The sequence below is a fragment of the Gallinula chloropus genome, assembly GCF_964237585.1.
Source record: "Gallinula chloropus genome assembly, chromosome: 1".
Lineage (NCBI taxonomy): Eukaryota > Metazoa > Chordata > Aves > Gruiformes > Rallidae > Gallinula > Gallinula chloropus.
The window spans coordinates 45649327-45663673 of NC_140085.1; the positions used below are offsets into that span (position 1 = coordinate 45649327).

Below are 14347 nucleotides of genomic sequence, written 5' to 3' on the forward strand. Positions count from 1 at the left end.
CAAAAGCAGCTGTTGTGTAATTCTTGTATTGCTGTTTCCTACAGTAGCACGGACTTCTCAACATGGAAGCAGCTTGTTAGCTTGCAACCCCTCTTCTAAAGCTTTTACTTCTACATGTTAGTATTGTGTCTGGACCAATTTCCTTTATCTGAAAACCTCTTGAGACACAATATCCATTACAGCCTAAAATGCACTCAGATTTCTATGGAAATATTTACTTGTAAATCTATGTTCTTTTGTCACATGTCTTTCCTTTACATTTCAGATGTTCAGTTTCTCTCTTTTAGCCCTTACATTCAGTTGTTTTACATGAGGTAGAATTCAGATTTATGGAACAATAATTGTTGAGATCATTCTTCCTTCTATGAACTCATTTGATACACTTCTCTGTCTATCGCTGATTGCAAAGGCCATCACTTCACCTGATAGTTTCATTCCTTTAAACAGATTTAGTGATCTTAAATTTAATAGGTTTCAAGAGCTGGGCAGTCAAACAGATTGGAGATAATAAGCCAGAAATGTACATTTTTCCAGCAGATGATGGTTCTCACCTGATAGCTCTGACACATATCGCGATTTACCAGAAATGTGCAGACTTCCATCTTATTTGTGTCGATTGCTGGCCAGGAAATTAGGACAGCCAGAACTACTTGCCATTTAATTTTTAGTCTCTCCTCCTGGATGCTTTCTGTTGAGACTTTTTCCAGCATCTTGAAGGGTCTTCTAACTGTTGTGGCTATGCTTCTGCTGCTATCCTCTCACCCCTTTTCTGCAAGTGCCCCCCTGTAGTTGGCCGAGTGGTGACTACTCTGTCACAGCAGGTGCCAGCCCAGCATGTTAACTGAAAAAGCCATTCAGTTCAATATAGAGGACAGTGAAGCACGGCCAGGCAAGGAGATGGTTCCTAGTCCTGTTCAGTTTGGTTGCACCACTTGCTGAGATAACTCCTGAGGAGGTAGTCACCTCCTCTATAAGGAAGTGGGGTGAACCATGAATGGGGCAGGGTGTTGTCCTCAGCCTGCTTTGCTTTCTTATCATAGAGCAGTGTTCAGTTTCCTGCAGTGTTCAGGCTTCCAGGCTTTATCCTCCCCACCTCGCTACGCTTGTGGCAGGCAGTAGGGGGTCAGTCCAGTGTGGCTCTCTTGTTTTGGTAGGGGTGGTTTCCTTTTTATTTTTTCCTTCTCCACAATTGTATCTTTAGCTGTGATTTAGTGTGATGAAGCTCTTTGAACATGCATGATCTGTTGGTCTGTGCTCCAAGGCGAACTCCTTAGTGAAACCTGTGGCACGCTACATTGTAAAGGAAGAGCAGGCTTCTGGGGACAGCACTGTCACACAAGGGCTCTTGTACGTGAGAGAAGAGCCTGCAGAGAAAAATTCAGATACCAAAATATGGACCAAAGGCAACTTCCACCATGTTTCTTCTCCACACCCTGTCTTGCACCACAGTAGCATACAATTTGGGAAGGCAGCATTTCATACCAGACTAGACCCAAAGGATCTTCAGAGCTCTCTAGTGCCAAAACTCATTCTTTTGGAAAGCTATAAAGTCTTACAAAACTAGTGCACACCGAGAGCCCACAGTGACAGCCATGTGAGAAGCTTTGTGCATGAAAAGGAGAGGAGAGGATCAGAGGCTTCCCCTCCCACACATACACATTTATATGGTACAGGGATTTACAGGGCTGGAATAAAAAGAAATCCTATCCTGGCTTTATGAATGAGGCTTGTGACGAAGTGGTTCTGCTTTTATCCAGAGTCTCTCATTAACTTGCACCTTTTGCATTGAGAAGTGTCAGCTGAAGCCATTGACTGTCTGCCAAAGTACTGGGCTTTGCACCGAACGAAAATGTAAGAGCATGTTCAGAGACGTTGCTCTGAAACCTGGCATTGCTTCCGTGCTCTTTTGATTCACAGTTTCTAACAGGAAGACAGGAGAAGCTGGAGGTTGTGACAAATTCAGTGCAGCATCTTTTGCTTCTGGAGATAATAAATGCAATTGCTAATTTCTATCAAGATGGAGAATGGTTTCGGTGATTTCATGCTAATATTCCTGCACTGTATTATGAGCCAAAAAACCATGCTCTGTTATTCTGGGGTTTTTCTCTGGGTAGTTGAAGGTTGGGGTTTTTTTTTTCCCCTTTTGTAATTGTGAATTAAAATAGCCAGAGGGTTGCAGATGAGAAATACTGATTAGCAGATCCTCATAGGGCAGCCCTTCCTTCACCTCCACGGAGCCGTGTATTCACAGCGGGGAGGGGGCTGGAAGGAAGCTAATTTTCTGCAGGCCACGCAAGGGGAAAGGGGCTGCAGCTCCTGTCACCATCTCACTTGCCTCCATCATTGTTACATCACGGTTCATACCACTGTAATTAGTCAGCACAGCCAACATTTATCATTACCCCCCTCCCCCAGCATTATTTCACATTGGCCAAGGAATGCCCAAGGGCCAAGGCAAAGAGTTCAGGGACAAACATTTGACCCAGTAGGCACAGTCTTCTTCCTGCTTATGGCTTAATGCATAATTTGGCTACCACCATCAAAAAGGAGGTGTTTCCCCCTATCTTTGGTTCTCTTCATCTTCTACTTTTCCATTAGGGAAAATACTCTCACAGAAATGTTGTTTTCCCTTAGCAACCGCATTGCTTGCATGTTTTGTTGCCCCATATTCTGAATTTCTCTTCTTCCTTCCTGCTATTTTTAGCAATGAAGTGGGATCTTTGTATTGCAAAAGTTCATCTGGTTGAGCTGTAGTCTCCTAATCCCTACTTTTCTATGAAACAACTGCTACTTTACCAGTAGTCAGTTCTGCTGCTGCTAAACAAACATGGGCCAAATTAAGCTGCATAGAAGAGACAGTAATCTCAGTAGAAACTCCTTTGGTTATTTCTTTCCCTCACCCTGAAGTTAAACTGGGCCATATACCATCAGAAGGGCAAAGAGAGGACAAATTCCTTCGAATCAAAAGAGGAAGCAGAAGTCTACCAAGTGGCTGACATAAGGCTGGAAAGTATTTTCTACTCTAACTGCGTGATTTGGTCTGTTAATTTAAAAAAAGCAAATAACAGGCATTGCAAAAGAAATTCCAGACTTTCAGACCCACCAGCAGTTCTTACTGTACTGGCAGACGATGGCTCTGAGTGGTATCGATTGCAAAATCACAGCTGCTTCAAAATATACCAACAGCTTTTCTTTCTTGCTTGCTTCATTCACACAAACTTCTATGTGAAATTAAGGACTCTCAGAAGACAGTGTGATTTAATGTGGAATTTATGTTTCTCCCCCACTGGATTATAAAGAATAGAGGCCGCAGCAGACGGCGTAGCTAGTGCTTTTCGTGAGGATATATAAAGTAGATTCAAGCAGAAGTGTTGGTTTGGTCAGATTACATATAAATGTTATTACCCCCTGGGATGTAAGATATTGAACATACATGCAAGCTGGTAAATTTAACGTAGGTGTTGAGGAACTCAGTTAATAAACTTCTATGGCCAGATATTTGAGAGGACGAAATTTATGCAATTAGAAACTGGTGTTTTTGCTGTAACTGGTGTTTCTGCTGTATATAACGTGTGAGTTACGTTATAAAGCATAAAATTTAGCAGTAACACAGAACAGTTTGTGCAAGAGGGATGAATCACAATTTTTATGGGAAAAAGAAAACTTTCATGTTTTAAAGACGTCAGTGATTTTACATGTGCTGATTAAGTAACTTCCCCTGGAAAAGCACCACTGATTTTGGGGACTCTGCCAAGCAGAGACAAAAATTCAGGAATTAAAGGGAACACATGCAAAACCAGGGGTGGGTTGAAGCGAAGTTTGTGACACAGGATCTTCTTTCAGGGGTTATTAATTGCAAGTTAAAAGAACTGTGTCATCTGTCTTAGAACCGTCCGTAACAAAGGGTTCCCGGGCACAGAGTTCGTCTGAACATTCGTGTGGATGCTGAAATGCAGGACAGCCTTTATCCCACTGCATGATCACTCAGCTAAGCTTAGGGACCAGGTCCATGACATGGGTATAGCATAGCCAGGCCCTGTGAACAGATGAGCTGTCATAAGCATCCAGGAGTTAACTCCTGTCTCTTCTATATAGTAAGAGACTTGGTGTGAGTCTCTTCTTCTGGTTTAAGCTATGAATCCTGACAAACAAACTTTAAGAAAAAACCTTATTATAATGGATTATGAGTTTGCTGCAGTTATTACCTCTGTCTGCTGGAGTTCACATCCTTTCAGCAAAAGAATGCATTTTTCCTCCTTTCAGCTACAAAATCAAGTGCTGATGAAGGCAGATCTGAACTGAGGTATCATACTTTGAATTCAGCAGTTTGGGTGGAGATGTAAATTGCAATGATGATACCTAGGAAAAAAAGTCAATAGCAGAAATTCTTCCATTACCACTACCAAATTCACCAGAGCTGCTACGCTCTCTTGGAGCAGGCTACGTACCTGGAGCAGGCTACAGCTGCCCTTTCTGTGGTGGCTCTCTGAATTTATCTAACTTGATCGTGCCTCTGAGAATTTACAAAGAAGTAGAGTATTTCATTGTGTGGGCCTCAGAAAAACACACATACTGTGCTTGTGTGACTGAGCAAGTTTCCTTATTGTGTGATTCCTTCTCTCCCTTTGCTCTTGACAAAAGCAAGCCCTGAACCTAGTTCTGTGCTGCTTTTTCAGTTTACCTATTATTGAACATTTAGTACTTGAGTTGTGTGTGTTGGACAGGAACAGAGTGATCGAGATTCTCTTGGCAAGAGAAAAGGTAAGTGAAGGCTAGAGAGCACAGACCTTCCCCGTATTTAGGTATATGGTTATTTTCATGTTGCTGATTAGGATGTGGGGTGTTTTTTTGTAACTATTGCAATTCCTGTTTCTAGGACACGCGCTCTTGGAAGATGAAAATAAGGTCTGGCACCTAGTCCGGCCAGTAGATGAAATAGATGAAGGTAAATCGAAGCGGGGCAGCGTGAAGGAAAAAGAGAGGACCAAAGCTATTACAGAAATCTACCTGACCAGACTTCTCTCTGTGAAGGTAGGGCTCAGCTGTGCCACGGTTACACCTCACTTCTGTAGATTTTGAGGTAAAACTGAAGAAAGTGATGCAACTATTGGTCATGTGTTTGACTTGAAGTTTGTAAATGTGTCATGTTCATACAAGCTGGTATTCAGGCCTTTGAGTGGTGAATAGGCCCTGTGGTATAGCCTGGAAAAATAATGAAAAGGACAGTAGCCCTTTCAGAGTACTTTTAGTGTCTATACTGGACAGTGGATCACAAGCATTCCTCCTTGCTTAAAGAACTTAGAATAATGCATTTAATGATCCTAAAGCCAGGTTCCTGGGGAAAGTGAGGGTGATCTGGCTCCAGCTAAGGCCATTTGTCCATGTGTGAAAGCAAGTCTGTGTATAGATGACACAGGCTCGGGACAGAGAGAGAGCAAAAAGCCATGCAATAGTCCCTTTTCTATTCCCACTGCCAGTTTACAGATAATTACCAGTCTGGAGCTTCACTAGATGGCTGGGACCACAGCTACACACACAACCCAAGGACTGTCAGTGTGTCCTTGCCGACAACTGAGTGGCTATGGGCTCCTTGCCTTCTCGGTCCCTGCCCTGTTCTGGGACTGGCAGCTGGAGTCACAGCTAGAGAGAGGATGTAGCTCTTCAGACGTGAGTGCGGACAAGCAGCACGTGGCCCCTAAAACAAGGGGCCAGTCTCTGAAGTCCAGGCAGATGCAGGCATCCAGCCAAGCACACAACATTCCTGGGGTCGCTTCACTCTTCATGCTTAGTGAAGCTCATGGAGCTGGACCAAGTTGGGTGTCTGATGAGACCCAAGTGCTTGCCTTTAAACAAAAAGTCAAATGGTCACTTTACTTGTCCTCTTGTTCTGTTAATATAAAAATTATATGGTGCTCTAGAGTCAGAGAAACTGGAGGAGGGCAGCTGCAAAGCCATTAGAGAGTGGCTAACGAGTATTTTATGTGCACAAGGTAATGTATACCTGTGTTGTATGCTTGGCACACAGTTTCTGTTTCTTCTGTCGAGCATAGAGCATACCTTCCTGCATGAGCTGTGGAACAGTGGGTGAGGTCTCAACTTTGCAGGCTTGTTCTCTAGAAGGTCTTTACTGCCTTGGCAGTTTGCAAGGTCACTGCACTAAGAAGTTGCTTGGTTTTTGTCAGCTGGTACCCTTGGCACTCAGGACGAAGGCCATCAGTGACTGCAACTGGCTGTTAACACCACTAGAAACAAAAGGCTCTTGGATGGCAGCGAGTTCAGCTGGTAACACAAATGTAATCTCTTTTTTTTTTTAATTTTGATTTTAGGGGACACTTCAGCAGTTTGTTGACAACTTCTTTCACAGCGTGCTCAACTCGAACCAGGTGGTGCCCCCAGCTGTGAAATACTTCTTTGACTTTCTTGATGAGCAAGCAGAAAAACATGACATCAAAGATGAAGACACCATTCACATCTGGAAAACAAACAGGTATGGTATGAACAGAGTAATGCTTGCACTGCAGGGAAATGAGAGAGAAATTCCCAGGTATATACTGGCACTCTTACAACAAATCAAACTAAATTTAATCTGTAATTCTCAGAATCATTTTAATTAAGACAATATATTTATACGATCAAAAGGGATTCCCTGTAAGCTTAGAAATTGCAAAAAAGAAACCAGCCTTCCTAAGGGGCTGTCACTGGCAGATTTACCACTTCTTGTCTTCCCTCAGAGAAGAGGGAAGCAAGATGCAAATGGAACTAGATTTACCTGTCAAAGCACCAAATCTAATAAAATACTACTCAGGTAGTTTCTCCAACCACACAGACATCTTCCCTTGCTATTTTTGTGGCACTCAAGATTCTTCTCCTGTGAGCTATACAGGCTTGGTTTTTAGACATGGAAACCAGACAACAGATAGCTTGTATAAATGTTGAAATATAAAATTAACCTTCAGTGTTGTGAGGAGATCAAAATGCAAAACCTGTACTTAATTTCATCTGATTTGCTTGTTATGGAACATTTACCATGTAAAAAAAAAGAAAGCTTATTTATGTTCTTCCTTGCTTTCAGCTTGCCTCTTAGATTCTGGGTAAACATACTGAAAAATCCCCATTTCATCTTCGATGTTCACGTTCACGAAGTAGTGGATGCTTCCTTGTCAGTCATTGCACAGACTTTCATGGATGCTTGCACAAGAACAGAGCACAAATTAAGCAGAGTAAGTGATTTGCATTCTACATCCTGACTACGCTCATGCCTGACAAGACAAAGGGCATCCTCACAGACAATACCCATTCTCTGAGGAGGTAGAGCCTCGGTAGTTTCTTTTTAGTTTTATAACAAAGTTAGTGTTTCACCACTTAACAGGTTGGTGAGCACGTCAGTGTTGCTGTGCAGTCAGCCAATTGATAGCTATAAAAAGGAGAGAATAGCAAATGCTTTTAAAAAAGGCAAACTTAAGAACTGATTATTTCACACCCACCAATAGTTTAGTATCATCGTGCACTGGTATATGTGTAAAACTCAATGGTAATGCTGTGTGTAGATTTCATCTTTCTAGGACAAATAATCCCACCCATGTTGATAAGCATCCCAACATTAATATCTGTAAAGCTCAAGGGTCTGTGAATAGAAAGGCTTGGTCTAAAGTTCTTTACTTACTTTCTCTTTTTTCTTTCAATTTTTTCAGGATTCTCCAAGTAATAAATTACTTTACGCGAAGGAAATCTCCAACTATAAGAAAATGGTGGAAGAGTAAGTACAGACTCTTTTCATCCTTATTGGAAGCTGTTAGGGCTTTAAGCCTGGGCTGAAGAAAAAGCCAGTGCTGGGGCACTCAGAGTCAGCTGCCAAATGTTAAACATTTTACACCTGAGCGTTAAGCGTTCCCTCGGTAGCCGCTGGGCTGCCCGGGGCGCAGCTGTGTCTGTGCAGACAGACAGACAGACAGACAGATTTATGCAGGAGAAAACATGATGCTGTTTTCTGTGGTGGTCGCTGTTGCCCGTCTGATCTGTCTAACCAGCGCTGCTCTTCCATAACTCAGCAGAGACCCAATCCTGAAAACATTCTCACAGAGGTTTTTTCTGTTCCATCTCTGACTTTATTCACTTACCAATTGCCAATTCTGGGAAGACCATGGAAGATCTGCCAATGGGACAAAACACTTGCCAGCTGGTGACTTCAAAAGTTTGACAACATAAAATAACCATCAGCTGCAATTAGAAATAAGTGTCTTTCCTACAGTATGGCCCTATACAACTGGGTACCTTTTCCCTCTGTTGTGAAGGTACTAGTGACTGCTGGAAAGCAGGATTACTAAGGGAATCGTTGGTCTGTTGTGGCAGAACATCTCCTGCGTTATTAGGAAACATGTTTAATATAACTTCAGCATTGAAAGAGAGAATTCCCAGGCAGCCACAGTGTATTTCACCTCTTTGAAAGTCTGTTTTCATCTCTTGCAGTTACTACAAAGGTATTCGTCAGATGGTGCCAGTTAGTGACCAAGACATGAATACACATCTAGCAGAGATTTCTAGGGTAAGAATAAATCCCATTTTCTTGTTCTGAAATTGGAGTAAATCATAACACTTCTGTCCTTTGTCTTCTCTTTCTAACCCAACAAATGGGGCTTTTTGTGTGTGCAAACACCAGATGAGTTATTTCATAAATCTTCAATACTCCTGTTCAGCACAGTTGTGCCTTCCAGCCCTTCGAAATGTTGATTATTGAATAGAACCAAGAATGGTTATCATCACTGATCTGAGTGATGTAGGTGCCAGAGCAAAGTGTTGGGATTTTTTCACATCCATTGGGGAAAAATTATAGGGCTCTTGAATAGTGTGTTTTCTCTGCAGCACATGGAGGATTTTTAGCATCCATCATAGCAATGGAAAGCAAGGACTGAATTCAGAGCGTTGCCGCAGCAAAAATGAGGTTCCAGAGATGAAAGGGGAGGCACATGTGTGAAGTACAACCTATTTGAGAGCTGTCTGTGAGGGCAATGCTTCTGCTTTACGCTGCATGTGAGAAGCTGATCGTGTCGTCCCTCAGCGGCACTTTCTCATTTTGCATTGCGGGTTATTGGGAGGAGAGCGGAGGGGAGGGTTCCTGGCTGGGGACTCTGATTGGAGACTGGTGGAGCAAAGACACAACAAAACCTCCTTCAGTCTTGAAGGAGCCTGTCCGCTCTGCAGCCCAGCTTGGCTAGAGCAGTCTCGTGCCCTCGAAGCACTCAGTTTAACTGGGAGAACCAGGAGGAGCCCTCACGAGTCCTAAAAGAAGATGTTGTTTAACATGAGCATTGTTTAACATGAGCAAAGAGTCAGGGTGCTGGTCTGCTCATTTGCCTAATTTAGTTGAAGAGTTCTAGCGTAAGGAGGATGCTTGGGGACTTTTTTTTTTTTGTAGTTTGTTTGTTTCAGTGCCTTTAGGACTTAACATTTTGCAGATCAACATCCTCCTGAGAGCATTTCTATTTTCAGTCATTCACTACAAAACTCGTCTGCAGTGACATTTCGCTTTCCAGCTCGTTTCATTTATTGCACAACTTGAGATGTCTATGAAATGAAAGCGCTTGGTGATTAAAAGTAAATTCATTACAATGTTTTAACGTCAGCAGGAGACGTTGGTCCTTTCTATTTATGTAACAAATTGCACTAAAAATGAATGCAGAAGGAGTGAGTGAGCACTGCAAATTCTGACCAGCTCTAGAAGTGGCTTTTATAGAGTGAGGAAAGATGGATCTTTCTCTGCTGCTTTACGTCTTGGGTAATCATTTATGCCAGGAGCAATATTTTGCAATTCTTCATTTTCATAACTAACTTAAGAGACTAAAGGCATGGCTGGAGACTCGAGTCCCAGCCGTTTGAATGAAAAACATCTGTTCAGACAGGTAGAGCACGTCCACTAAACGAGTTAAATGTCATGGGTGAGGGAGGAAGCAGCAATGGAGGGGTTATTTCCTGCTTCTTTTCAAGTCCCTTTTCTCTCAGCCTCTCTCCCTCCTTTCCATCTTGGTGATTCAGGTGGCTTTTTCCAAACGTGCTCACGACCTTGATGAGCAGCACCTTCGCTGTCGCGAGGTATGCGTGTGTAATTTCAGAGTTGAAAAGAGATGGAGAAAGGATGTCAAACAGCCATGAGAGCAACAGAACCCGTGCTTAATTTCTCAGCAAAACGTAGATTGCACCGAGTAAATGCTGTAGTCATACACACCCATGTTGTTAGCAGATGTTTGAGCTGCAGTCTGTGGCTTGATGTTGAGTTCAAAATGTTTTCCACCTCCAGTGTTAAGAGTCATGGATGGGCTGGAAAAAAAAACAGTGGGAAAGTCTTGATGTAAAAATCACCAAACAAAAGTTTTCTCAGCCCTGTACTCTGCCCCAACTGCCACTTAACCAAAAATGCAGGATGCAGAGATTGCATTTGGAAATCCTGTATATTGTATCCCACAGCGGTGCATGTGCACAGCTGTCACCTGTCTGTGATCGGATTGTGACGTGTTTGCTGCCCACTTGTGTTGTTCAACAGGCACATACCGACTCCTTAAACACGCTTGTGGCTCTCCACCAGCTCTACCAGTACACCAACAAATACTACGATGAGGTAAGTTGTGGCTTCGGTTTTCACTTTTTAATAATCTGAAGGGTGACAAGGATAACGTCAGCCTGAAGGAACAGCTGCTGGAATTCCCAGGATCATGGGGTAAAAGTAATGCTGAGCAGGAAGCTCGAACTTGGCAATGATACATAATGCACCTTGCATAGCAGTTACAGCCATCAAAGGTGTCTTCTTATAAATGAACAGTTTCATTACAGGTGATCTGGTGTCAGTACCAATAGTGAAGCCTCAAAAAAACCCCCACACAATTCTCAAACCACGCAAATTCTCCTTATATTGAAGCTACATTAATTAATTGTCTCTTAAGCTACATCACTGAATCAATAGTTTGAGGAGGTGTGAAAGAGAAACTGGTTTGAAAATCATCTCTCAGCAGTTCTACCATCCTACCCCCTAAGAATTAGGACATGAGAATGTCACCGAGCAAAAAGTAGTCGTGAGAGCTGATTCGGGTTTTAAGCCAGGGCTTTTTTATTAGGAACAATCCATTAAACTTGTTTTGTTTGTAGGAATGTGTGCCTTTTTTATTAGTTAAGATGCACTTAAAACTTGCATGCGTGCTACTGTCCCTGGTCTGCTGTGCCAAATGCAGTGCCTGCCCAAGGTAACCCGAGGTTCAGTAGCTGTTGAATGCAGTCTGACTCCCAAGAAGGCTCACGGATTCAGCCCAAAATGACTCTTAGGTTCTTCACACCCTGTGGAAAGGGGGACAAAGAATATCCCAGTGTAGCTGGGCTGTGGCTCTCCAAACTTAATCTGAAAACAAAAAGGGAGAAGGAAACTTTTATTCAGAGGTTTCCATGGAAATGAATGCCTCCAGAAAACTCTCAGAATTAAACCAAAGCAAGTAAGAACAGATGCTGAATCGAAAAGGAGTAGAGCACATGTGAGCTCTCTTCAGTTTGTCTTGCACCTCAGCACAGTTCGTGTTTTCACTTACATATAGCACTAAAGATAGTGAGTCTCATCCTCAGCCTCGCTGCAGCTGCTTTATACCAGAGGGGCCAGCCTGTTGCAGCTTTAAACCAGATGTAAGCAAGGAAAATCGGATCATCCTGATGAAAAGCCTTGCAAGGAGCTGCAGCAGGGGAAGCAGCCAGAGGGCTGCAGGCCAACCAGATGGTGTTCGTTTCCTCACCCCCATCCCCACCTCTAACCAAGCTGGTCATCAGCTCCTTCCCCAGTGCATCCGCAGCCTGACCTCTTACAGAAACACTCAGGGACTCCGTGTGACAGATGAACCATAAAGCCCTGGTTCTTCCACACCCCCACGTCCTCTGCTTCTGCTCAGGTTTAGTGGCTGGCACAGGTGGAGCCTCTGGTCAGTGGGACTCCACCAGTGCCCGGCCAGCGAAACCCGGCACGTAGCTGCATCTCTTCCTCTCATGTACATCACTGTGTAACAACAAGGTGCGTCTGATGAAAAGGCTGCTAATTCTGAGTTGGGGAGATAATCTGTCAAGAACCATTCACTAAAATTAATCGAGCTTATTTATTTTCCATGAAAATGTTTCAATTTGCATAAATTGGAACATTTTGCAGCTGCCCTTGTCTTTATTACTGACGCAGTGGTTCCCAGCGTGCGCTGTACCTTCTGCATCTCTGCAGGGCTTGACAGTGACTAAGTGGGTAGATTCTAATTGTCCACATTTATATGAAGGATATATTCACCAGCAGAGATAATCATGAATTATTTAGGCTGGATTTGAGGAGTTACAGCGAGATGTAATTGTTTAAATTAAGGGAACAATACTAAATTAAGTTAGGCTCAATTTAAACACTGTAATAAGTGTTTATTAACTCCATCTTGTAAAAATGTTTTCACACTTTAAAAACCAAATCCATTAAAATAATTATTTCTAAAACAAATTTGCTCCAGTGTTTGAAACTCTAATGCTAGACCAGCCCTTCAAAGTGAAATTATTGGCTGGATCGATACTGACCGCGCTAATCTCCGCTGTCAGCGATGCGCGAGAAGTAGTGAGAACCCCAGGCAGTGACAGGCAAACTCTGTGTCTCCAGCTCTTGTACCTGGGAGTTTATGCAGTATTTAAACAGAGAGAGAGGTTTCTGCTCAAAGAGAGTCCCTAACTTTTATTAATAAAGCGATTCTAGACGAGGAAAGGTTTTGCTGTGTAACACGTTCTTCTAATGGAGAAATATAATAGTCGGTGGAGAAGTTCCCCTAAAGGACGGTGGAAATGAAAACCTTTCGAAACCTTTGAAATTTGATCTTGAGAAGCCCTAAAAAACTCTATTTGAAGAAAAGCCTTCTCATAACAGTTGACCTTTTCTAGCTGGTGTTTTCAAATCCCTCGTGCCTTAGAGCCGTACCTTCCCATGCATACAGCCCGTACAGCAGAGGCTGCACGCGGGGCGCTGGGGGGCTCCTCCCACGAGCTCTTCGCTTCCCCAGCTACGTGGTGCTGGCCCGGACTCTCGGCATTTCTTGGCAAGAGCCGGAGCGAAGCTGCCGGCAGCTCCTTGACGCTGCGGCCAGACTGTTTACTTCATCCTATTGCCTATAGCCACGAGAGACCTTGCATTGCCCTACCTAATGCTGCCCATGCAAGGACCACCCAGGAGCTTCTCGTAATCAAAGCTCACGGAGACGGGGCTTAATTACTACTGCCAAATGACCCTCATGCCTTGTAGGGTGCGCTGTCATTAAAAGCGGTGCTTCTGAAATAGCCATAAAGACGGTTTTTCCCCCCACACACCCCGCCTGCTCCCACCTCAGAAGGTGGTGTTCCACAAGATGAAGTGCCACCTATTAATTTGCTCGGGTCCCAGCGTAATGGGGAAGATTACAGCCACTCAGATAAAGCAAGGCAGGAGATCATCTGTATCGTAGGAATAAAAACACGGGCCCTACGAGGCAGACTTTATCTTCGGGACAGGATGATGCAAAAGACTTTACAACCAAAGTAATATCGAGCGCTCGGTCCGGGAAGTATGTCGTATATTTTAAGCTAAATGATTCTAAACAATTCTGTGTTTATTTCTTCCAGATTATAAATGCACTTGAAGAGGATCCAGCTGCACAAAAAATGCAGCTCGCCTTCCGTTTACAGCAAATAGCAGCTGCGTTAGAGAATAAAGTGACTGACCTTTGACTCGAAAGCCGCAATAAAGAAATCTGATCTGAAGATGTTCAAATTCATTCTTCCTATTAAGGAAATAGTGTTCTATTTTTTAATGTATAATTACAACTTTAAATGAAAGATTTCATGTTTTTTTGATAGCAGAGGTGTAATGTAAAAAATTTTTACTGTAAATTATGCTTCTAATTAAAAGCTGTGTTGTGTGTAAATGAATCTTCTGTGGGAAAGAGAGTCCTTTGGTCGGGGCCAGGGTGGGGGGTGGAAGAAGGAAAACCTACAGTTTGTTTGGTTTAGTAGAATCTGGGACATACAGCATTTAGGATTCATTATGCAAGTGAATTCCGTACTCTAGCATCCTTCCTTCGTTAAGCAATATTTGTACCAGGAAAACAGTAACATGCTCAGAGAGACACATGCAATACCCCCTTTTATTTTGATAACTGGAAACTGACTTCCGTGTAGCTCGAAAAAACTTTGTCTGTGCTCCTAATGAACCTCGTGACCAACGTGTCTGGTTCCTCTGCAAAGGCCTCGGGGATGGGATTCGCTACCGCACGCGGTTCTTAACTCACTTATGCCCACGGTGACGCACAGTATCGCACCCACCGCGGCCGGCTGC

The 14347-nt window shown here is 43.2% G+C and overlaps 1 protein-coding gene across 1 annotated transcript in view; it reads left to right on the plus strand.

Annotated features, from left to right (window-relative positions):
* Window positions 1–13935, plus strand: part of PLXNB2 (plexin B2) — a 77226-nt gene extending 63291 nt beyond the window's left edge. Inside the window, exons 29-35 of the mRNA XM_084262718.1 lie at window positions 4877–5031; window positions 6327–6487; window positions 7073–7220; window positions 7692–7756; window positions 8467–8542; window positions 10535–10609; window positions 13636–13935. Coding sequence (XP_084118844.1) covers window positions 4877–5031; window positions 6327–6487; window positions 7073–7220; window positions 7692–7756; window positions 8467–8542; window positions 10535–10609; window positions 13636–13740 — 785 coding nt within the window. The 3' untranslated portion in view covers window positions 13741–13935. The remainder of the gene's footprint in view (window positions 1–4876; window positions 5032–6326; window positions 6488–7072; window positions 7221–7691; window positions 7757–8466; window positions 8543–10534; window positions 10610–13635) is intronic.
* Window positions 13936–14347: the final 412 nt, after the last annotated feature.